At 36.6% G+C, this 26298-nt stretch overlaps 1 protein-coding gene across 1 annotated transcript in view; it reads left to right on the top strand.

Annotated features, from left to right (window-relative positions):
• LOC117395058 (LYR motif-containing protein 4A) overlaps positions 1 to 26298 on the top strand; it is a 92099-nt gene that overhangs the window by 15351 nt on the left and 50450 nt on the right. Inside the window, exon 2 of the mRNA XM_033993909.3 lies at positions 9498 to 9618. Coding sequence (XP_033849800.1) covers positions 9498 to 9618 — 121 coding nt within the window. The remainder of the gene's footprint in view (positions 1 to 9497; positions 9619 to 26298) is intronic.

The raw sequence follows: 26298 nt of genomic DNA, 5'->3' as shown, positions 1-26298 counted from the left end.
TGAAATTCATACTATGCAAATTATCTTTCAAAAATTCCTTCACTGCTAATCACAAGGGAAGCTACCCACAGGGCTGATGGTGTGATAACAATACCTAATGCTCTATGCTAACTAAATAACAATATGTAAATATCTATGAGAATACCCTGCTAACTCCTATATATATCTTACTATATTTATTTATAGTTTTGTGACCAATGTGCAATAACACTTTCTACACACCAAACCTTGTATAAGGCTAGACGAGTTTGGAGCGTTCCTGTTTTAAAATGTCCTCCTTTGCCTGTATGTAACAAAGTTTTATAGACTGTGAAGCTCATCCTGGTCACTTCTAGTTAAACAATGAGTTTCCAGACATTTTAGAAGGGACTTTTTTATTTAAAAAATTGTTGGTGATCAACAAAGATAATTTCTGATTTGCCTTATACAGAATATTTTGAGGCTGCATTTATTAAATGTTGCTGTCTCCACATAATTTCGGATAGATAGACCCAAGAACAACAACATCCAGTTAACTACAAAGGTTAATTCTAATATTGCTCTTCTTTTTTTAATCCTATTCTACAAGAGCAGGGTGTTTAAGTGATCAAGTGACATTTCAGAATGAGAGAAAATAATGACTGGTCTTGAAATTAGCCATAGAGGAAAATTGTTACATTATCATATTGGGTTAACAGAAATCCAAACTACATGATATCACATCAACAAAAGGGAGGAGAGGGCATTTATTGTAGATGGCATTTTAAGCTATTTGTGCTTAATTATAAATATAAGATCTTCAGTTAAAGTAAAAAATTGAACTTGATTGATCAGACTGTCTCTGTTTAGCGCACGCAAGGACTTGCAGAAGGACTTGTGTTGAGAACAGGGCTGGTGCTAGGGGGATGCCAGGGGGGGCCCTGCCCCACCAAATGTCCCTTTGGCCCCCCCAAGATCCGCTTTCCTAAACGGTTTTAAAAAATCGTATTAAGATTTTTTTTAATCTCTAAGAGACTAAGAGAGTGAAGTTGGGTGGGACAAATGCGTATATTATCTTCGGTTTTCATTTTCTAATTTAATCCGTTTCAGTTTCTAATTTAATTTTCTATTTGACTGATATGCTTGAATATAGATACAGTATTTGCAAAGCACGTCACGAGTCGTGCTCATTTACAAGGTGTTGCCGCTTGGAGTGAATTTAAACACGAACAGGCAACAGGAGAAACATCTGATTCTCTGTTAGGACCCAAACAAATGGAGAAAAACAGGTACTATGTTAAAAGCATTTGAGAGATAGTATGTTTTCTTGTAGTCAATGAACTGCCCCTTCGTGAGGATAGTGGTAAAATAGATGATGTGGACTGTTTTACAACTGAACTTTTCATAAAACTATTTGAATACACTCTACAGAAAGATCCCAAGTTAGCAGAGATAGTAAAGACTATACCACAAAATGCAAAGTATACTTCAAAAGGTATACGAAATGAAGTGATAGAGATATTAAGTAAAATGGTTCTTTATCAAATTAAAGAGAAATATATGCATTCTGATTCTAGTGGGTACTGTATCAAAAGTGATGGGACACAAGATAAGTGCAATGTAGAAAATCTGTCCATCATGGGAAGATTTGTTACTGATGCAATACCTGAGGAGCATCTGATTGGCTTGCTTGAATTGCATCAGTTAGATGCAGAATACATTACAACTCAAATACTTCAACACCTCTCTGAAGTAGGTTTTAATGCTGACAACATCATCAGCCAGTGCTACGATGGTGCATCAGTGATGAGTGGGGTTAATGGAGGTGTGCAGGCTATGCTGCAAAGAAAACTAGGAAGCCACATAGCGTACATACATTGTTACAACCATCAGCTGCACTTAGCAGTAGTGCATGCAATTCAAAGTGAACCATGTGCAAAGAGATTTTTTTATCTTTGTAGTTCTCTGTATGCATTCTTTCATCGGCACTACATTACTCAAAAGTACAATGGCCCTTCACAAGCCATTTTGAAGTGACGAAATGTGTTGTTGATAATCAGGATCTTATTCTAGATATACTGTCAGAAGTCTCAGAGGATAATATTGCTTCCATTGACTTATGTACAGAAGCATCTGGCCTTTTTTCTCAGCTGAAGAGACAGAGCTTCTTTGTTCTTGGAAAGTTCCTAGTCCATATTCTTTGTATTTTAAAACCAGCCAATGCTGTTCTTCAATCACAATCTGTTGATCTGTGCTCTGCTGGTGAGGTGATAAATGCATCAGTAGATGCATTAAAAAATCAAGATGAAGATTTCTGGAATGAGCACTGTAGTGTAGCTGTAGATGTGCATGCTACAAAGAGACAGAGAACCATGAGTAAGCAGCTAGCTGATTCAGTTGTGTTTTCAACACTAGGACATTCATTCAGACTCTGCAAGTACTGCTAAATCTGACTGTAGTCTGACATTAAAGAGACCTGTGTTAAACATTCTAGATAGAGCAGTGTCAGAGATGGAACACAGATTTTCTCTGAAGAATCTGGATTTAATGAAGTCGTTGTCTTGCCTTGTATCCCAATCTAGTACATTTCTTGATGCTACCATGCTAGAGCCTCTGCAGATGATAAAAAAAATGTTGTTGACAAAAATGACATGGCCAGTGAAATTGTTGTAGCTAAACCTATGTTGCTTGAAAAATTCAACAAAGATGCAGTCTGTAAACTTCTGCATGGATATGCAGATGTATTTCCTTTGCTGCATAAGATATGTGTCATCTTTAATCTCCAAGTCAAAAAATAGAAAACTCATGATTTAATTATATTGCTTTCATTTTGTTTCGTTTTTTTCATTACTTTTGGAAAGTGGAGAGGAAGATTGTATATATCTGTATAATAGTTTACATAAAATGAATGGAAAGGCAGTTTTAAGTTTAAAGAAATAGACAGCTCAGAAAAAAGAGGTGGAGATAAAAACATCATCCCAAATTATGTACACCTGTAGAACACGGATGGCAGAGATGCACTGAATACATCTAAAAGAATACTCGGTATTTGGTGAGTCACTCCGCATTTACATTTGTTTGTAATGGAATTGCCTATAAGCCTATATTATTACTGCAATGAAAAATTACTATGTTTAAAAGTATGTGTCTAAATGGTGGCCCCTCTAAAAGGTCTGCTGGCCCCCCCCATCCTAAAGGAGCTGGAGCTGGGCCTGGTTGAGAATTGTAAGAAAACGCATTTGAGAGCAAAACACTTAATGACAGTTTTAACTTTCATAGCTGAAGAGGTGCTGGGGCTATGCCTTGTGAAGCCCAAATAATGCGTCTTCATTTTGCAGAAAGTTGTGATGGTTATATACCTCGTGAGAGTTGCGGTTGATTTCCTGTGTTAATTCATGTTAATTTATTCATTTCCGCAGCGCTGCGATAATTGCAGTTTCTCCGCAACTCTTTTAGATTTCACTCACTTACTATTTTACGCAAAACATTCGCAACACAAGTTGCGAGAAAGATGAGAACATTCACAAGACCTTAGAATATTTGCCCCAAACATTTTTAAAAAAGTGTTTACGTTCCACCCCTATCGCTTCTGATTGGCTACTTGTGGAAGAAGCTGAGCTTCTATTGTTTACAAAGAAACCCAGAAATGGCTGCCCGAGAGCCTCTGGCAAGGCACAGACTAATATTTTAAACTTAAGGTGTTGTTTGTAAATTAGCAAATAAGTGATACTGCTTTCTTAATACACAAACCTGACATTTAAATGCAGCAATCTAGTAAAGTTAAAAAAAAAAAAAAAAAAAAAAAATAGTTGCGAGGTATTAGCGGATTAGAAAAAGTCAGGTTGTGTAATTTATAACACTTCATGGTCAAGCGTGTTTTTGTTGGGATGTTTAAAAAAAATAAATAAAATAAAACACAGTGTACTGTGCACAATCCATCGATTTGTGAAACTATTAAAACATGAAGATTGACAAATATGTTTATAATGATATAAATGAAATGTTTATATATGAGATTATCTGTACAATATTGTATTAGTATTTTAAAATAAATTACAGACTGAAATCTCATGGCAATGTGTTTATGTATTAACTAAGGATATGAAACCAGGAAAAGTGTTCCAGTCCAGTTAGCCATCATGGGAGAAGATGTTAGATGAGGAAAAATAGCTGTAAAATGTTGTATTCTAGGGTGCTCCCGAGTGGCACATCCAGTAAAGTCGCTCCACGTGGAGTGCAGGATGCGCTCTATAGTCTGGACGTCGCGAGTTCGAGTCCAGGCTATTCCTTTGCGCCTGCGGGATTGCCTGTAAGCTGCTCCAGAGCTGCGTTGTCCTCTTGGTTGGCTGCATGGTGAGTCCGCAGTGTGAAAAAAAGTGGTCGGCTGACGGCACACTCTTCGGAGGACAGCGTGTGTTCATCTTCGCCCTCCCGAGTCAGCGCAGGGGTGGTAGCGGTGAGCTGAGCATAATAAAATAATTGGCGATTCCAAATTGGGAGAAAATAATAAAAATAATTGGCAACGACTACATTTATAAAAGAAAAAAAAAAAAAAATGTTGTATACTGTTTAAATTTTTTTTTTTAAATGTTACAAATTAGAATGCACTGTAAATAAGAATCATGGTCATTCACAGGGCCTTCTTTTTATGCTGGTGTAATTATTGATATTTTGATACCTTAGTCTTCATTGCAACAGCACAGAGGAGAAAAAAGGGACTCCCTCTTTAATGAAAATATCAGTGGAGATATCAGAAAAAAGGGACTCCCTCATTAATGAAAATTCAGTGGATACCAAGCAAAGTAGCTTAGATAGCTATGTGGATTTTCCTTTTGTTGGGTTTTTTGTTTCAATTGGATGTTTTCATTTTACAATTCCAGCTGCTCATGAAGCTTAAGTTGTATAGGAAACTAGATGCGGTACCACCCGCAAACCAGACACAGGTTCCACTTTTATTAAATCCTATTAGCAGTACACCCCCTTTTTCCCATTACAGATGAACAGGCCTTAATTAAAAGCACACACCATCTGTCGCTGCCAGGCAGCAGGGTGGCACACAGCGGCCTACTTTGCCTCATTGATTGAGATGTATTATTTATCAGATCCCAGTTTTTGTGAGGCAGTCGCAAGGAAATGTCAATGTCTGATGTGGGGATCATTAATAGCTTTCCAGCACCCTCTAATGGCACCCCACAGTGTGAAGCCAATACAGTACAATGTGACAGTCTTCTGCAGCTTTTAAATGCCTCTCTTGTCAGTTAAGACTTCTGGGCTTTAGTGGTTTTAAAGATTATATGCTCTAGAATATTATATGCTCAAGAATATTCCATTCTTTGAGATTTGCATAAGGTAATTTTTTTACAGGAGTTTGCGCAGTGTTTTTAAAATGAAGTTGGCAGTCTTGCATAAAATTATTAGTATCCCTTTAATATAGGGTTCCCTGTTATAACACTTAGTTATAGTAAGCTTCCTGATATTAACCTGTATGTTTTGCTTCCAGGTTATAGAACTAGTATCTAGTTTTTCCTCTGTAATACCTGCCTCCAGTGACCATTCTGTGAATCGCTGAGCTCTCAGATTGTTCTTGTGTAAATGTACACATGAATAATACACAAACTAGAAAGAAATGTTGACCTTAACAGATCAAAGGATGTTGTGTTTTTTTATTTATTTTTTTTATATTTGGTAGTCGCCAATTGATTTTTACCCCAGTTTTCCCAATTTGAAATAGCCAATTGTGTTATTTTAGATTCAGCTCACCGCTACCACCCCCGCGCTGACTCGGGAGTAGCGAAGACAAACAGACACTGTCCTCCGAAACGTGGGCCGTCAGCCTTTTTTTCACTGTGCAGGCCCGCCATGCAGCCACCTCAGAGCTACAGCGTCGGAGGACAATGCAGCTCTGGGTAGCTTACAGGCAAGCCCACAGGTGCCCGGCAAGTCTACAGGTGTCGCTGGTGAGCTGAGGACACCCTGGCCGACCTAAGCCCTCCCCACCCGAGCGACGCTCTGCCAATTGTGCGCCGCCACTTGGGAGCTCTCAACCATGGTCGGTAGCCTGGACTCGAAATGGCGACCTCTAGGCTATAGCGCGCATCCTGCGCTCCATGCAGAGCGTCTTTACCGGATGCACCACTCGGGAGCCCCTCAAAGGATAGTTTTTAGTGTATAATTATTGATGTTCACATTACTTCAATTAAATCCCTCTAACCTTTATAGACACGAGAGATGTCTTCATAGCTCATACTATTTTTGTGGTAATTACTAGTGAGCAAATTAGAAAATCACATACTCTGGTTTGTTGGAAATGTCTGCACTGGTCAGAGCTGGTGGTGCTGGTTCAAAGACTGTTACTTATTGTGCAGCTTAAAGAAAAAAAAAAGCTTTATTAGACAAGCCAAGCAAGGTCAAGAAGAAGACAGGATGAAAACAATACTTTTTTCATAAGGGTACAACAGACATTGGATATTAATTGAAATGTGACTCTACCTTGAGTGTTGCTGCTTTGCTGGTGATGCTGGCTGAGACAGGAGATGTATTTCTGAATAACTTTCAATTTGTTAGCCATCATGTTTGGTCAATTTTAGGAAGCTAATTTTATTGAGAAATGGACAGATATCCCTCCAGAACAATAAACACCTTGCCAGCCATGTGGCCTATTGAAAGTGTTACAGTATGGCTTATAAATCAGACTTCTTTGTACAAACTCAAACATGCACACATACAGAGTATACTATTGATATCCACCAGTCATAGCACATCGTGTCCTTTATAATTCCCTGTCACCTTAAACTCGATTTCACAAGTCATACATTTCATCTAATAATAATTAGATTCTGTGTGCCCTAGTTGTTGGGGAGTGCATCTTGAAATAATTTAACTCTCAAGATCCCCACACTCTGGGACCTTGTTTGGTTGGATTTAAAGGTAATCTGTACCTTTTGGGGGGGGGAGTAATATATTTCCATTTTCTTTTCCAATTATGGTACTAGAAACTAGGCGACCAATTAACACCCATATACAGAACAAGAAAAAAAATCCCTATCCATAATTGCTGTGTATATTTTCTCATTTGAATAAGCATATAAAACAATTATGCCAGTAATTGCAAGGAAGGTATAATCATCTGTAGGCTGATCATCTGGATTCATGTTGTTTATTGAAACACACAGCTTGTGGTCCTTTGTTAATTTACGGTAAAATATAGCTTTGTTTCTAATAGAAGTAAATACACATTGTTCCAGTGGCAGAATGTTGACTTCCAGTTCTTTTTTTATGTAAATTATTTAGTGTTTGCTTGCAACTTTGAAATTCTGCTACCTTGTACATGCGTACCATAGTTCCCTTTCCAAGAAGGCCTCCCTTTATCTAAACTACCTCATTGCAGTAAACATTGGCCTTTGATATTTGCACTTTAGCAACAGGTCAAATTATCTCGTCTTTAAGCATAAATTGGCAACACAAATCTACTGTAAACCCAGACAGTAACAACTATAATTATATAAATCTTTAGTGTGTAAATAGTACTTGGAATTCCATGCACAGTTATTTGTTGTGATACATCAAGTAACGCTGCTTGGGTGGTGATGCTGACTGAGACAGGGGATGTTATTTCCTAATAACTTACAATTTACCCCAAATCGCTGATCAGAAGCACAGTGCTCTAGACAGCTTAGCCATCATGTTTGGTTCAGGTTAGGACTCTAAACATTCTGACTGCTTTACTTCAGAAAGTTTAAAAAAAAACCAAAAAAAAAAAAACCTCCGTGAACACATGAAGAAAGGCAAGCCCCGAAGAAGCCTTGCAGCAAAACAACACCTTAAGCACTCTACTATGTCAACTGGGGGATGAGTATCACCCGCACTCTGGATAGAACATTTCTTTAGACTTGCTAAGAGTTTTTTATAGTCTACAATATTCTGCACCAGGTATGACTGATTTTTTAAAATTATTATTTTACCCCTTATTTTCTAGGTCTTTAAAATGGTGTACTCGGCACATCTGATGGTAACCTGATTCTACCTTTTAAACCATGCTTTGTAATGCTCACCCACAGCCAAGCTTGTACTGCCACAACCTTAAGAACTTTGTTTTGATGTTTTTGATCCCAGGAAGTTGCTTAAGCTTAGAAGTTTTAAGTCTCGGACCCAAATGATGAAACAAAAAATCATTGTACTCCTTTGTATACAAAATATTTTATCGCAGACAGTTCTCTTAAAGCAGATTGGGAACAACATCATAAATCAAATGCACAGAGGTATTATACTACCACCAATGCCTGTGATATTTATAGCTAAATGGGTTAAGTTTGTATAAATTACTGTTGTGTGCATGGCTGGAAACATCTGATGATTCTAGGGTGTGTTCTGTATCCCACAGAGGAGAGAGAAATGTGAGGGTTTATTGCTTTGATATTTAACATTCATTAAAATATTTTCATAGCCATGAGTAATCAGCATCAGTAAAGTCATTTATAGTCCGAATGATTCACACTTACTGAAATACATTTTTGTGGATTTGGGTGTTAAATATGGGATGACTATATTTGTGTATGCAAGTGAAACCCAACTAAAATTACTCTGAAGTTTCTTCTAAAAACCTGTTCCTCACTAAAGACATGCTTTGGACAGTGATATTTTAGCCCCCACATATGCATTGTATTCCAGATAAATGTAATGCTGCAAGACTGAGTAATCGGTAGTCACATTGTGGACAATATCATTATTTTCCTTATTCTGTAACTTGGGGCTAAAAACACAGACTTTGAAAAGGTCTTACTTGCTTTTAGCATAACAACTTTTGTAATGATTGTTTTTTTATTTTATTTTATTTTTTAAATAATTTACCAGAAATCTCCAAGACTTCACTACGGTGAAGTCAGTTTACCTGCCACCGTACTATAGATTAAAATATGTGTCTATGCTGCACTTAGGTATGGGGTACTAATACCTGCTGCAAAGGAACTGAATCAATGGTGTAGTGGCAGGATAAACAGACCATCGGAGACAAATTGAAAATAATGTCACAATGCAAATTGATAATTTAAACATCCTTCATGACATTTGACAGAAACACCCACAGCAATGCGTGTTTAATTTATATTATGGTGTTTGTAATACAGTATTTTGCCTCCCAAGTCACACATGCATTTCAAACAACTGAATAGCACAATTGTACTTAACCTAATTCATTTGGGACAGTGCACACCCCAAGTGTGCATTCCCAAAGGCAGGAATCGGTAACCAAAACAACTGTACCAAAACTTGAACTAAAGTATGTTCTGTGGCCCACCGAGGAAGGGGAAAAGTGACAACCAGAAAAAAAAAGTCTATGCTTAGATAACTAAAGTTCATTAAGTTATGCTATCCATTTTATCAGAAATGTATTGTCTACCTCAGATGGATACACATTTACATTAGAATATAGGAGTTGTGTGAATAAAATAGTCTCACTATAAAAGTAAGGGGTCTGAAAATAACTTTTTACTATACTTTCGGCATGAACAAGATAAATGAGAATTGTTGTATGTGTGTTCCAGGACTTACGCCATCAGGAGAGTAAGGGATGCCTTCAGAGAAAACAAACACGTGGAGGATCCCAAAACTATTCAGGCACTGCTCGTCAAGGCCAGAGAAAACCTACAAATTATTCAGCGCCAGGTAAGACTGTTCTCAATTCCAACCTGCATGGCAGCTCTATATTTAGCTGTGCCTTGAACCAAATTAGTGGGCCCATTTCCTGCCTACAAACTGCCTGAGACAATTTTACTTGCCAATCTTTGAGAAGTTCAGAATAAAAAGCTAGTTACCTTTTCTTAATTGTTCAGCGCTTTGTGATAACTCTGTTATGAAAGACGCTATATAAAAACATATTGTATTGTAAGTGACAACATATTTTACTGGGTTTGGATTTGCAAAACGTATTATTGAAGTACGTAGTGCAGCATGAGATGCTGTTAGAGGCTGACGTATTTAAGTTGAGCTCAAGAACTAAATGCCTTTTCACCATAGCTTTTTACCAAAGTGCATGAAATTAACAGGAGACCGTTGGCAGATCTCCATATGGGACAGGACCAAAAGTATGGATAACCTGAAGTGAAGAGCATTGTTTTAAAATCAGATGCTTCACTGGAAGCCAATGTTGGGATCTCAAAATGGTGGAAATATGGCCGATAGACTTGGTATGTTTAAATATTCCGGCTCCAGCATTTTGTACTAGCTGAAACATATTCAGTGGGGCATCTGTTTGTTTCACAAACTTGCTGTCTTATGTGCTGCGTAAGACATTTAAAACTTCTAGTTTTCTTTAGTCTCTCACACCACTTCTCCCTTAAAGCAGCATCAGACAGTTATCTATTGCAGAACATAAAAATTAAGGCTCAAAAAGATTTACTATAGTTGCCATTTGTAGGGCTGTAACGAAAGGTACATTTTGACCTTCAAAGGTTCCGAACACATTACTGAAGTAAGGTTCGAACCTTCAATGGTACTAATTTGCATAATTTACTGGTGATGTCACCATAGCTATGAGTTTATTGCCATGGGTGCCCTTATCAATTGCCACAATGCCCCTCAAAATGTATGTCTGTTCATGGCCATTATGGCCGCAGTGCCCTTTTAGCTACTTATTGTTTGGGTCTAAACAATAACACGATTACATGATTTGTGTGGTTAAGTCGCACCAATTCCATACAAAACAAGGGCTGGCACGAAGGTTCGGAACACATTACCGAAGGATGGTTCGAACCTTCAGTGGTACTAATTTGAATAATTTACTGGTGACTGCACCACAGCTTCTTGTTTATATTTGATTGAAAACCCTATTATTTTACAAGTAACCCATATAATTGGAATAAAACATTCACATGTAGTTTAAAAATAAGTTATATAGAACAGTAATCATGTTTTTATAATTTAAATACAAATACACATTGTTTATGTACACGTAATTGATGCTGCTTGCGATATATACAGTAAGCTTGTGTTGCAGCAGCTCTGTATTGCGTCCAATTAAAATAACTGTAGCTGACTTAGGCAAGACAAAGCTTAATTTAACAGTCAGTCACATTTTACTACTACTAAAAATAATAATATGAAGATAGATACAGTACGATACAAAATATATAGGAAAGAGTGGCAGTCTGATCATGAATTAAACGTAGATAGTGTTCTCTCAGGTCATTTCTTAAAGATGACAGTTGAAATAGAATGGGACTAAAACTGCCGTCAAACACATACTCCACGTCTGATTTGGACTGCAACAACCGAACTTCAGCCTAATTTACAGCAGGCCCCTCAGGAGTTGGTGGCAAAGTTTGCCACCAACACAGCCCTAGCCATTTGTGTTATTTAGGTTTAAAATAATTACAATAAAGAAATACTTCACACTGAATTCCCCCTGGAATTCTCAGTAATATACTCGCTTTCAAATCAATTCTCAGAAATCTCACTTTCAAATCAATAGAAAAGAAAGATAGATGTATGATGGGAAGCAAGTAAGAAAGCCATAACAAGGAAATGGTTCTTATGGGAAACTCCAATGATTGGATTGCTATTGTAAACAATATATATATACTATGAAAAAATGTACAGAATTCTAGGCAAAATGGATGGTGTTTATAACAACTTCGTACCCAGACTTGGTAGCTTGAAGGACAGCCCTAACCATGCATGATTTGGTTGTGGTTTATTAACAGTGCACCCTGTACTGTATAACTGTATTTCCAAGTTGGCAGTCAATCTGCAAATTATGAAATTGTACTGAATCGTGAATAGTAAAAAGGAAAACAAAAACAAGGAAGGGGGGACTACAGGAACAAAAATTGTAAAAATGTGGTATGATGTATGTATCAACACCTTTTCTGTTTGAATAAAAAGTTAAAATAAATAAATACAATAAATATCTGTTTAAAATGTGTTCTCGTTCATCAGAGGAATTATAAGGAACACTTTATATTTGAAACATGTTTGTTTGTTTTTCTATAAAGAAACTGCATCTACAGCAAACCTTGAGCCTTAATTAGTATCTTCTGCAACTTTGACGCTGTATTAAAGGTGTATTGACAGAGTAGTGACTGAAGAAAGGAAGAAGGTAAAATGTTTTGGGTAGTCAAGATTCCTTAGTTGTGCCAGATGACCTCCTGAAGCTTTATCAACACTTTAGTTATTAAATGTAATCATATTGGTCTAAGGTTCCCCTCATTTGTTTGAAAATGTAAAACTGAACCTACAGCAATGGAGAAGTAAAGTTGTTAGCTACTGTAATAATACAATATTCTTTATTTTCTTTAAACAATGGATAATGATCCCTGCTTGTTCATTCCTTGTACTGTTAAAATTTAAGTGCCATAATGTTACTGTTGGAGAATTCCTTTGTTGCATCGCTCTCTCCCTCACCTGCCACATCACACAATATTATTCCCTCCAATAGTGATTTCAAAGCAAGCAGCTCCACACATTTCAATCATCTGTTCAAGAAAGCAGCATAAGCCAGCATAATCCTGTATCATTTTTAAAAATAAAATGTTTTTTAAAGGAACCTGTCAGTCTTCTGGTTTGACATTGCTGAAATCCCTTATGTATTTCTCTTTGATAATGCATTCCAAGTCTTCCTATTATTATGTTTGCATAAGGTTGTTGCAATAGAGCCAATGACAAATAGCTGCCCCACTGCCAGATGTATTGTAATTGTAGTAAGAGGATGGCTCTTAAATGACAGCAAATATCAGCGCCAAATCAAGCCTGTCAAGTTTGCATTGCAGAATGACAATAGTAAGAGAACAGCTTTTAACAGGGAAGAAATATATCCTAACATGTTACAAACAAAATGTACAAACAATTTCTTTATTAAAAAACTATGCAGGGATATTGATAGCAGAGCAAAACGGCTACTTGAAATCAGCAGAGAGTATCTAATTTTTATTTTTTTAATTTTTTTTTTATTGAATGTTAATGGAACTTCTCGTTTGTTTAGTCTATATTGGGCCTTCTCTACTTTAACGTATGTAGAGGTCCCACTACGCTTTGAAAACCCACATTTTTTAATCTTGAAATATGCTTTTTTAAAAAAATTTTTTTACAAATAAACATTTCATTTGATGACACACTTAACATTTTTATTTGAAATATCAAGATCATTATGTATATCAGCATTCATGTTTTAATATGTAAACCACACTTAAGTAACAAGCTAAACTAGTTGGCTAGTTTACAGTATACTGTGTATGTATGTATGTACTGTACTTTAGGTGGGTTTATTAACTAATTGCAAAATCCCTCCAAACATGCCTATATATGCAGGTCTGAGTGAGTACAGTACCAATACAGTGCAGTAAATTCAGTGCTTTAATTAAACTTTCCATGAGTAATGTATGTTATGCAACAATACTGCGTAAATGCAACTGCTTTTTCAGCTGCTTCTGTCTTCTCATTGCTGGTGCCAGTGGTACCGATGGTGGTGTGTGTCAATAGAAATTGAATTATTCCACAGCAGACTGGCAGCATTTGTGTACTGTGAAATTAAATTTGTGTTCATGTTGCATGTTAATTTATGGTTTAGTCATCAACGTGACCAGTCAATAAAAAAGGTTCATGAATATTTTTTAAATTAAACACTTTTTAAGAATTCTCCCTGGGAAATGTAAACTGATGATAGATCACTGTCGTAAATTAAGGCATGTCGGCACACTATGAAGAGCTGATTGAAACTGGTATGAGCATAACATCTAAATAAAAAATGAACAAATACTCTGTCATTGTGCCAGGGCCTTGGGTTCTAGCATTTGTAATAACTAACATTAATTTTCCCACTGGTTAGTGGATTATGGTTTGTTTGTAAGTCTGTGGTATGTGGCATACCACAGATACATTTGATATGCTGGTGGTAATTCTTGTACTCATTTCCACACAGGAATCTCAACAAGAATTCTCCATTTGAAGAAATTGCTTATGAACATCTACCTTTTAGATTTCCGATAATGTGAAGTTTGGGATTTAACCCATAATCTTTCTATTCAATGGAACCTTAGTGTGTCAAAGAAAAATGTGTTAGGATTTTAGCAGACACTAGTTTAAAAAAAAACAGTAAGCTTACAGTGTAGTTTTAATTATGTTTTTAAAAACACCAAATGTTTTAAGGGTTGGCTTCAGAATTACAGTTTTAAAATTTCCAATGGACTTTACAACGTGATACCATGGTTTCCAATCCACTGCGTCACTTTTTGTCTTTCTGATTTTTGAAAAGGGTATCTTTTTGAGAAGAAAAGAAAATGCGTACATTTTGAAATGGCTCTTTAGCGCCATCTGCTGTACATTGTTTAGAACTGCTTTCTTTACAGAATTCCAACCATGCTGGAAGATTGCAGAAAAATAACAAGTTCACGATATGATACATTTCTATTAATAACCCCCAATGTGCTAAATAACATGTTTATTAAATATTACAACATTAATCTGTGTGATTTTTCACTTAAATATAAGTGAAATTTCCACCAGCAGATTAAAACTATTTCAACTGGGACTCTGTCAGCCCCAGTTATGATTGCGGTAAGACAGAAGTCATAAAAAAAACTTTTGCTGGACTTCCCCCTACGTTTCATCAGTTGCCAACCTTGCATTGCCAGGTGTTGACGTAATTCATGACTTCAGACTGAAAGCTGTTTTACACCTGGCTGCCTTGCCGGTGGATTTAAGTGCTGTGGGACAATGAAAATCACATCAGCGCAGATGATTTCCCTTTCTGGTGACTAAAGACATATGTCTTTGATTCACACTGGCACGTCACACTGCGTTGCCATGGGTATATTATGTCATCAGGTAGCTGTATTCCATATCGCAGCGGCAGGTGTAAAGGTACAGTATGAATAAGAATGAAGAAGCTCTGCTTGAAGCATGAATTAGTCCATTGTTTGTAATGAAGAAGTGTGAAGAGCATCTGTTGCAAAACTACTTACCCTAGCAGCTTTAGGATAAGCAACCTGTGGGTCTTGGTTAATAGTAATTGACTGCTAATAGGTTACACACACATTGTGCACAGCATAAAGAACACAACATTTAATCCTGCATCAATATGAAAGACATTTGAGATTTTGTGCTTCACAAAATTAATAAAAACCTCTGAAGGATGAAGTGTGCCTCGCAAGTCTGTTACCATTTCACAATACAATTGTACAAATGACACCTTCTTATGAAGACAAATATTTCATAAGCCAGTATTATATGTGACACTCAGTATCTCAATGTTGTGTAGAGAAATTACAAATACATTTTAGGAAGAATATTCTGTTGTTACTCAAGGTGGAGTAAAAGGGGAAAAACGCTACCTGTGAGGGGAGTGTATATGTTCTTGACGACTCCTTTCAAAATTTAACACTGCCCTTCACTTTGCCATAGTGTGGTTATGTTACGTTTCTGGTTCTAAATGATGAAGACATAACACTTTTCCCAGTATTGGCTTCATACTCGGTATGCAACTGGATTCGATAATGGTAAAGTTCAATCGTACGAGAATGAATAACCATTTTTGTGGCAGTAATTTTACAAAACTTCCACATTGTTTTAACCTCTGACCATATCAGTGATGCAGATCATTTACACATTTTCCATTTTACTTCCATGCTCTTCATTCTTACAGACTATTTCTAGAGGTGATATTCTCTGAGGATTCTTTTTTTTTGTTCCCCAAACCCCCCCCCCCCCCCCCTTTTTTTCTATTTCCCCTCTAGGCATTGAAAATAGCTTTTTCTTGGAGTTCAGAAAATGTGATTGTCGACACATTAATGGCCAATATTCAACTGATGCATTTCAGTCTAAATAAGCTTATAATTTACAGTGATTTAAAAATCACAATGCAAAAAGTCTTTAAAGATAGTTTGTCATGAATGTATTTACTTCAGAGAATCATTAGGTTTTTAAATTGCACAGATGCACAGTGACAGTTAATGATTCTTCCTACGTTGTAATGTGCCTTTTGAACTTCATGTTCCAGTTTTATTTGTCAATAGGTCATATACTGTAGACGTGCATACATATTTAAAATTTCCACCCACTGCAAACATGGATTGTAACAACTAAATGTATAACAGTATTTACAATACAGGTTCCATTCATTGCATTTGCATTCATTTAGCATTGTATTGTACATATCGATTAGAAGGATGGCTGTTATGGAGTGCGATTACTGTCAAAGTACATATCTAATCAAATTTGAATCCAAAATGTGAAAGTACTAAACTCCTAAATTATAACCTTTTAAAATCTTACGATACCAATAGCTGAACTCGAAACCCAAGTTTCAAAATGTTATGCACAAAACATGAAATACAAAATCTGAAACTCAAAACCCGTGATCTCTCCGAATTTACCACGTGTTGGGAGGCAGTTGCAGCTATAGTACTGTAGACAAACCATTGATATCTGTGGGGGTGCAGTATATGGAGGCTGTCTGGCTGTATGTATGTTTTTTGTTTTTTTTTTACATGTACAGTTTGGTATCCGCTTCTCCAATTCTGATGAGTTTTTGAGTGTATTAGAATTAGAAAGTGTTTTAACTCTTGGTTCCGAGAGAACCTCGATCAATGCATCAAATATTGATTGTGCTAGTATTTATCGCATACCTAGTTGTATGTCTTAAAGGTGATTTAAAGACTACTTTATACCCTTTACCTTGACTCATTTTTATTAACATTACATTACATATTTAAATAGATGGTTAATAAAAGTGAAAAAAATAAATAAGAGTTGGCGAACAGTCATGATAAATTAAACAATTAAACAAACTAAGTAAGTTGGTAAGGCAACACTTCCTTTTACCAGGCACAATTGGACTTGGATTATAACAATCCTAAAACGTTCTGGAGATCAATCAAATCTTTGGGGTCTGACCAAGAGTGATGATGCACTTCCATCTCCAGTATCCAAAATGGGGATTCTGTACTAATGACAAATTAGCAAAAGCAACAGCATTTAATTAACTTTTTATTCCCGTCACTTCCCAATTGTACCTAATTCTTCTGGGATTCTTGCAAATTGGAAGCGATGTCGATGAAAGTGTTGGATTTCTTAGTTTGTATATGAACAAAAGATGATGACTTGTTCTACATTTGGCAGTGGTAGGCCAGATTGGAATACACCCGTTTCAAATATGGCATTGACATTTTTAAGTTAATTCTCGATACGCAGTATCTGTAATTGTAATAGGAGGCTGTGTGGTCCAGTGGTTAAAGAAAAGGGCTTGTAACCAGGAGGTTCCCGGTTCAAATCCCACCTCAGCCACTGACTCATTGTTGTGACCCTGAGCAAGTCACTTAACCTCCTTGTGCTCCGTCTTTCAGGTGAGACATAATTGTAAGTGACTCTGCAGCTGATGCATAGTTCACACACCCTAGTCTCTGTAAGTATCCTTGGATAAAGGCGTCTGCTAAATAAACAAAAATAATAATAGTCTTGAGTAGTCAAAAATAAGCACCCCCAAAGGACAAAATAAACACCTTGGTTGTAAAACATAAACATTGAGTTATGTTTGGGATACAGGTAAAATGATTTTCTATTTAACTTGTGACAGACAACAGTTTAAAGCTATTTTTATTAGGGGTGCATCGATAATCGGTAGCCTATCGGTATGGCACTGACAAAGAAAGTAATCACAATCTGTATCAGCAGTTTTTGTTATTTTAGACGATAATGGACACTGATATTCATGCTTGATTTTCTTCTGGCACCGAATTTAATGGTTGGTTTGGTACACTGAGACAGTAATTTTCCTTGCAGTACTGTGTAACGTGTGATCAACCTGCAGTAAATATGTCTCAAAAGAGCGGTGTACAGGTAGAAGTTATAGTACGCAGTGTTTGACAGCAAATGGATATAAAAGTTAATGCTACATTATATTTTTTCTACAGAAGTGTTTTACTAGTAGAATTGCAAAATATTATTTTTGTGTGACTGTTGTAAAATAGATGTATAAATTGCTGTCAAGCACACAATATAATACAAAGTTATTCTGAATTTTCTGAAGTAAATGCACCTGTTCATTTTTGTCATAAATACAAGAAGTAAATAATGTGTTCATTTTTTAACATCTTTAATTATAAAACAGTTTAAATGTAGTCCCTATGTCTTGTTCTAGTAGTTTATAATAGCTTATCTGCACTATCTATTATTGTCAGTATCCTATCGTTATCAGCCGACATGGGCATATAATCATCGGGTATCGGTATCGGCCAAGAAAATTTTAATCGGTGCACCCCTAGTTTTTATCTTTTTTGTATTCATCAAGTTTGAGCATAAGTGGTTGGAATTGTATAAGAGAGGCATATTCCTATGATATCACAGTCTGCATTCTGCTATGCCACACTAGTAAAGCTAAACTTCAGTTACGTATTTAGTGTGTTAGGCTAAGATAGGTCGGACCTGTATTTTGATGTTACAATAAATGTTGCATAGAGCTACTACCTGCAGTAAATGATTGATTTGCAAAAGGTATTTCCTTTGCCTAAATAATTTCTCTTTACAAAAGTCACACCTGGAAGACATTGCTCTCTTTCCCCTCTGAAATACTAAGGAAACTTGAAAAAACAAAACACTTGTTTGTGATTTTACTGAGTTTACCTCAAGCATATACATTAGGTGAAACAGTCTATATTCTTACTTGGAGTTTGACCGTACTGCTATGGAAACTGCTGAATCAGTGTAGATTATTATTGGAGGTTTGACTGTGCTGTCAAACCAGTCTTGGGATGATGGCCAAATTGTCTAGCTTTAGATAATTGTACTAAGGATTATTGTAATATGAAATCATTCAGACATTATGCCAGCCAATAAAACAACTTCTTGTTCTTGATTGGCTAATCTTTAAAGCAGTACCTTCATTTGCCTTTACCAGAAGGAAACAATGCTAAGAATGATGGGGCCCCATGCTGGCACTTGTTAAGTAGAACAATTTAATATCCCTGTTTTTCATTTGTTTAGGCTGTACAGTCAAACTGTCCTAATTGGTGCTGCATACCTCATGGCTCAATAAAGTCAGTCACTCAGTCCATATCCAGGAACATTGTAAACCAATTGCAACTTAGATATATTTTATAGATGGACTTTACAGACAGCATACCAAAATGTAATCTGTCCCAGTATTAATCATTCATTGCCACACAGTGAGTCTACTAGTGTAGGTCTCCCAGAAAATTCCATTACAACGAGCTCTGTATCCAAGAAGGAGCAGGGCCTCTTCATTGAGAATCGATAGGTGTACCTTCTACCTGACCAGAAAAGAATGGTGATTTTGGTCTCCTGGATGACAGTTCTGATGTAAACACAGCCACCAGGGTTCAGTTGCACAAAGCAGTTGTATAATTTTGAAATAGTACTCAAAAGGTGAATCAGGAAGATACAAAATAAACAGAAAGATTTAATACATCTCTCATTTTGTTACATATATATATATATATATATATATATATATATATATATATATATATATATATATATATATATTCATTCTATGTGATACTGCAGCTCTTTTAAACTGTTTTAATGAACCAGGTAAATTAAGTTAGTTGTCATTTGAAAACCACTGCTGTTTGTGTTGCTGCCTTTCCTGCACCCCTTTCAATGGGCTCTCGTCCTGCTAGAGTACTATGTTCAACGATAACAGGAGTTGACATTATTGGGAGTCAGGCGTTCCAAATCACAGAGAGACTGGTCAGGAAGTTACCTAACATTCAAATCTGCATGTTTATTTCTGCCTCTCAGTTTGAGGGGTGTTGTTGGCAGGACAGTACAGCAAAGCACTCCAAAATCCATTTGAGCAGCTGTAATTTGACAAATGTTGCCATTTTCTCTGCTTTTTCACCAAGGAAGAATGCTTTAACTAGGATCTAATTTTTGGCTCTCTTGTAAAGCACAATGCTTGCCTGTACACATTCTGTCAAGTTTTTATAGCTTTTATTGTATGTACAGTACTTAACACTCTAAAGCCGCATTGTCCTTTTGTTGTACAAGTCTTTCTGGTAGCAATAGAAGCTTCCTTGTTGTTATTTTACATTGGACTGTCAGCTTCCAAATGATTCCAACTTCTCTAAAGATTATAATTAGGAAAATTATTTCTTACCTTGTATAAGGAACTCCATACACAACGTGAATTCCCAGTCCCCACATAGCTTGGGTCAGGAGAAACAAACCGATCTGTTACCCAGAGAGCATTGTAATATAATCCTCTTAGGTGCCAATATCATTGTCCCTCCTCCATAAACCCAACATCATTTCAGTATCATTGTCCAAATTTCTCCTGCGTTTGCTTGGGTATGGACTTAGTATAGGCATTCATGGTTTTGTTTGTTAGTGTTCGTAAAAAATAAAATTATAAGAATATTTTTTCTCTCTCTTCAAGCTTTCAGCGTTATTTCTTTGTGGATTTCTTTTTTACTATTAGAGTGTTTGTGTTCCCCATGCACTCTGTTTGTACTGGCCGAATAGCTTCTGGTTCTCAGAGAGCCTGGAAATGGCCAGAGCGGGGCACAATGACAATTAGTCACTGTTACGACTAGCTGCTTGGAGATTGAACGGCAACTACTGAGGAACCAGGAGCTATCTGAACAAGTAAATAACATCCTACTTGCTTCAGATAAACTTTCCAGGCCTATACAGGCAAATGGAGAGAATTTGTTCTCGGATGCCATTTCAGAATCTCTGCACAACATGGATATTTCTCTATCTAATTACTTATCATACCTCAGCCACCTGTTTCACAAAGCTTTCCGACATGCTGCTTGGCTGGGAAGGTCATCCTGTAGATTACCACCCTAAGGTGTCCAGATTTGTTAGGACATTTAACCACAAAAGACCCCCCCAAGTAAACCCGTCATACCTCAATGGTGCCTTCGCCTGATACTCAACAAACTTATGGGACCACCATTCTAACCCATGGCTACATTTGAAGAGAAATTCCTTACTTGGAAATCAGCATTACTAGTGGCAGTGACAGCAAGAAGGCTAAGACCACCAGGGCAACTGTTTATTTCTTCAGACTTACAAACCTGGTGCAAACCTGTCTCCAAACAGACAATGTCAAATTGGATTACATCCTGCATCGATTTCTGTAACAATCTCGAAAAGAAACCAGCTATAGGATCTATCAAAGCCCACTCAGTGAGGGGAGTGGCTACTACACAGGCAAATAAAAGCTGTCCCAATGCAGGATATCTCCAATGCTGCTACCTGGTCCTCCTTTGAGACCTTTATTAAACATTATTTATAAATGGGATGTGTCTTGCTCTCTGACGACTTTTGCTCACTCTGTGCTATCTGTCACTTCCTCTACTAACATCTAACCTACCACCTTCTTGCCTACATTATTTGGTATGGTTCACTTTGTGTGTGGAGTTCATCATATGAGACGAGAAGACGAAGATTACCTGTAATAGGGTTTCTTCGTAGGATGATGAACTCCACACACCTATGTCCCACCCTATACATAACATAGAATGTCAGTCTGTGGTCGCGATATACTGTCGTGCAGCATGACTGGCAATAGGTCAGTTAAATCACATAACAAGTATAGCTGTGGACAACATCAATTAATCTTTCCCCATAACTTTTATAACAAACTAAACGTAAAGATATTGCGTTTCCCCACTGAGCATTCATTGAAAGGCGCCAGTCAAGGTGATGTGAGAGAGATAACATTAACAGCATAGAGCCAGATTTCAACGACAGGCATACAGGGTTTTCATTTTAGTTTTTTAAAGCGTTTTTACATTCTGCACTAACTTGTTCTTTTAACACTAGAACAACCGTGTTTATAGGCATACCTAGAACAACCATGACCGGTCAATTTGACCGGTGTATTTAAAACAACATAAATATTATATTGAAAGGACAAACAAATTGAATATAAGTCGTAGTTTTATTCAGGAACGTCAAATAAAGCATCTACACAACCGAAACATTGTAAATAAATGGACATTTGAAAATAAATTAGTTTATATACAGGCATATTACATAAAGCGCAAACTCAAAAAACGGTTATAAATGAAATAAACAAATATTTGAAAATAAATTTGTGTATATACAGGTATATCATGTACATAGAAAACTGTAGAACTGAAATGATGTAAATAAGTATAAAAAAATGTAAAATAAATGATTTATATTGCTTACATAACAAAGTGCATATACACAAACAAAGCTATGCGTTTATACACAGACAAACTATAATCAAAATGACATGAATAAATAAACATTTGAAGAGAATGGGCTTCATTTAAAATCCTTTACAAAGTCTAATTGCTGGCACAAATCACACAGATCCTGCGCTTTTCAAAATATGCAGTGCAGATAATGCAGACTGTCTGCACATTTGGCAGAGCTATCAACAGTAACCCAGACTTCTGGCACCAAATGCTCCACAGGCATACACTAGTGGAATGAAAGCTTCTAATTCCTCCAAGAGCATTGACCTGGATTCATCTTGTAGTTGTCGGGCTTCTGCTTCAGTGCAGCGTTGTAAGTGTTGAAGCGTATGCATGTCAATCAGTAGATGAAAAGCACTCAATGCGCTCGCATCAATGTTGGGTTTTGCATATGCCGTGGGCCCTAGAACTTCCCTCAATATATTATGTTCACCCCTTCTACCTGCAGCTTCAACACCAGGATTTATAGTGTTCCAAACAGTGCCATCATTACCAGCCACTTGAGTGACAGGTGGTGCTGGCACTACCGCTGGAGAAGCGGCTTCCTCAGGTGAAGTAGCGGCTGGAGCGGGTGGGGGGTGGTGGTGGGGGGGGGGGGTGTTGTATGCATCATACACAAAGGAGGGGTCATACGCAAAAAACATCATGTAATAATAGACGTATCCCCTCAACTCAACACCACACGACCAGAATGACAGTAAACACAGACACAATGAAGCGTTCTTACCTTTGTATACCGGTAAGTTAGTGATCAGCAAATGTGTCAGCCGCACGAAGAGCACAGCGTGTGGTTTTCACTAACTCTACTGTGCAGAATAAGTTATTTTTTTTCTATGTGTAAATATCGGGACTTTCTTCCTATGCATCGGGATGCGGGACATTTGCTAGGAAAAAAGGGACTGTCCCGACCATATAGGGACTGCTGGCATGTATGAATGTGTATTGGGGTAACAATGAATTTTGTAGAAAAACAAGTGACTTGTATAGTAACCAGAGTGGAGACAGACGGCCTGGCGCCGTGAGCTGTCAAGGCTGATTGATGGGTTATCAGGAGGCTCATTGAAACAATAGAAACGCTCACTTGAGGAATGCAGACTGATATAATCAAACTTCAATACATGATAAATACAAATAATACCACAACATGTAATTGTTATAATATGTTTTATATGTATAGGTTAATTTGACCTCTCCTGGTCGTAATAGGTATGACAGTATTTTATCTCCTTAATTTTTGCAGCTACGCGATTCTTTCTTTGTCAGGGTCATTTTAGGAAAAGTCAGGAAAGCAGGTGTGAAAAAATGCTGTAAAGTAATGCTTTACAGCATTTTTTTGCTTTAAAAAATAGACATGTTAATAGATTATATTTATCAATTAACTAAATGCAAAGTGAGTGAACAGAAGAAAAATCTAAATCAAATCCATATTTGGTGTGACCACCCTTTGCCTTCAAAACAGCATCAATTCTTCTATTATTATTAGGGGTGTACCAATAATATGTAGCATATTAGTATCGGCACCGATATAGTTAAAATTACACAATGTTATACGATTTATGTGCACCAATATTTTTTACAGGAATTTTCCTTTCAGTTATATGCAATATATTTCAATTAGTAGCGGCTCCTGACTTTAAGTGGGGAGGCTAACAACAAAGCCTGTTTTTATTGCTTATATATATATATATATATATATATATATATATATATATATATATATATATATATATATAAAGCAATAATCCTGAGTATTGTCATTTGTTGAAAAACTATGCCTGTCTGTCTTTCTTGCCAGCAAAATGGTCGATAACAGCATCATACCAGCATGGATTTTTTTCCAGAGCCTTAACAATCCCCTTTTCCATAGCAATAAGAGCAAGACAGCTTAAGTGCTCCTGACCTGTGGCATTCCTTGAGTATGTTTTTGATTCACTTTAGGCAAGAAAAGCTCCATGCAACAGCTGCTGAAGATGCAGGAATGGTTGCTGCAAGATACATCAGATGGTGAAGCCAGCACATGGCTTTATCCAAATTTTTGCCTGAAGTGCTTTGAGAGAGTAAATATCCCCAAACTTGTATCGTGTAGCCAATACAAATACAGTAACACTTGGCAGACAGAGGGTGATTGAAGGTGGAATACACACAGAATCCCATCCATTTTGAGGCTACAGGAAACTCAAAATGGGTGGGATTCTGTCATGTTAGCCAATAGCAATACAGAAAACCCTTGGAAAGCATGGCGTAAGGATCGAAAATTTATGGAGCAGGTGCTAGATGGTAAACAAAACTAACCTGCAATTTATTAAAGTAAAATGCTTTTTTTTTACTTTTACAAAATTACACGTAACCTCTTTTAATGAGCTGACACACACACACACATATATATATATATATATATATATATATATATATATATATATATATATATATATATATATATATATATACACACACACACAGACAAACAACAGGCATTTGAGAGGACATTAGTCACACTTGTATTCTTAATTTACGACATGAATTTCTCTGAGCCCTCAGCCTTATTGGGAGTATTATTATTATTTATTTCTTAGCAGACACCCTTATCCAAGGCGATTTACAGTTGTTACAAGATATCACATTATTTTTACATACAATTACATTATTATTTTTTACACATTATTTTTACATACAATTACCCATTTATACAGTTGGGTTTTTACTGGAGCAATCTAGGTAAAGTACCTTGCTCAATGGTACAGCAGCGTCCCCCACCTGGGACTGAACCCACGAGCCTCTGGTCAAGAGTCCAGAGCCCTAACCTCTACTCCATACTGCTGCCCAGGTTTTACATGTATCTTGAGAACACAGTTATTCCACATACAGTAAATAAGTTGTTTTTTATTTCAGAAAATAATTTGTTGGTACTTTAGTTATATTATGATTACATTTTTCAGTTTTACTATACTATAACTTATTGTTAGATTTTGCTGTTGAATATGTTTTTTGCTTTTTCAATGGGGTCAGATAACTTTAGGGATTATTCTTGCAAGAGAAACATTTACATTATTTACCTTGAAGAAAAAGAACAAGGTAACCAGCTACAAATATAGAACTAGCATGGTATTCAACCATACAAATACTTATTTTGCGTCTTTGATAACAAGCATCTGAAGACAAGGGTTAGTCATTAATGGTTTTAAGTGAAGTTCCAAAATGTGTTTCCATTCAGTAGCTGGTTAAGGCTCTAACTGCAGTTAGAGTGGTGAGATTTCTGTTTGTCAGCCTTCCTTTTCACTGTCTTAGGCACTGTCTTGCAGCTTGGTAGATTGTTTGGTGCTCGGTATTTGGTTTGACGTGGTTGTACCAGGAGCTACACAGTGAATGTGTTTGTCTGGAACTTGTCCTTTTGAGCTTCTACAAAGTTTTAAGCTTTTGGGACTGTTCGTAAAAATAATGCAGTAAAAAAAAAAAAAAAAACGAACCTGAAGATAAACTGTGCAGCTCAACTAGTATTTTTTTTTACGAGAGGGCAGGGTGGTGATAGAAGTGGCTGTTTTTATTGAGTAGTAGCCCTGGAAAAGTGTGTTTTGAAAAAGTAAAAAAATGAAAGAAAATATAAAATAATATGAAATAGACAAGTCCAGTACATCCTGTCACTCACCAACACAATAACGTGCATGTGTGTTTATTTTCTTTGTTGGTCACAGTGGGGTAACAAACTCTTTTATATCCTGACACTTTTGGTAAGGGTTGTGGTACCCCAATTTTACTTTTCTGAAATACTGTAACTAGGCTTCCTAACTTAATAGGTATGTTTGCAACTTCTCCTTTCTGGCACTGCTATTTTAGAGAATAAAAAAGGTGTCATCGCTGATTGTATGGATTACATCTGTGCTGTTTGCAAAGGCTGAAATGAATGAAGACTGATAATGTGAACAAAAAGTTATTGTAGTAGTGGATTTACTTTATTTGTAGCATGTGTATATTTAGGCTACTTTTAGTTTTACATTACCACCGCTGTGTGAGAATTTCCAAACCATTATAGATAAGCAAAGTGTTTTAAAATAATTGTTCTAGCTTTTTAAACTCTTATTCATCATTCCTTAAAAAGTACAAGTAACGTAACTATGTGGTGAGAAAACTAATCTTTATAGAGTCCGAGGTGCAGGATTCA

This window comes from Acipenser ruthenus, chromosome 3 (assembly GCF_902713425.1).
Source record: "Acipenser ruthenus chromosome 3, fAciRut3.2 maternal haplotype, whole genome shotgun sequence".
Taxonomy (NCBI): Eukaryota; Metazoa; Chordata; class Actinopteri; order Acipenseriformes; family Acipenseridae; genus Acipenser; species Acipenser ruthenus.
Note: the sequence above shows the minus strand (reverse complement) of the source record. Positions and strands in the feature narration are given on the sequence as shown.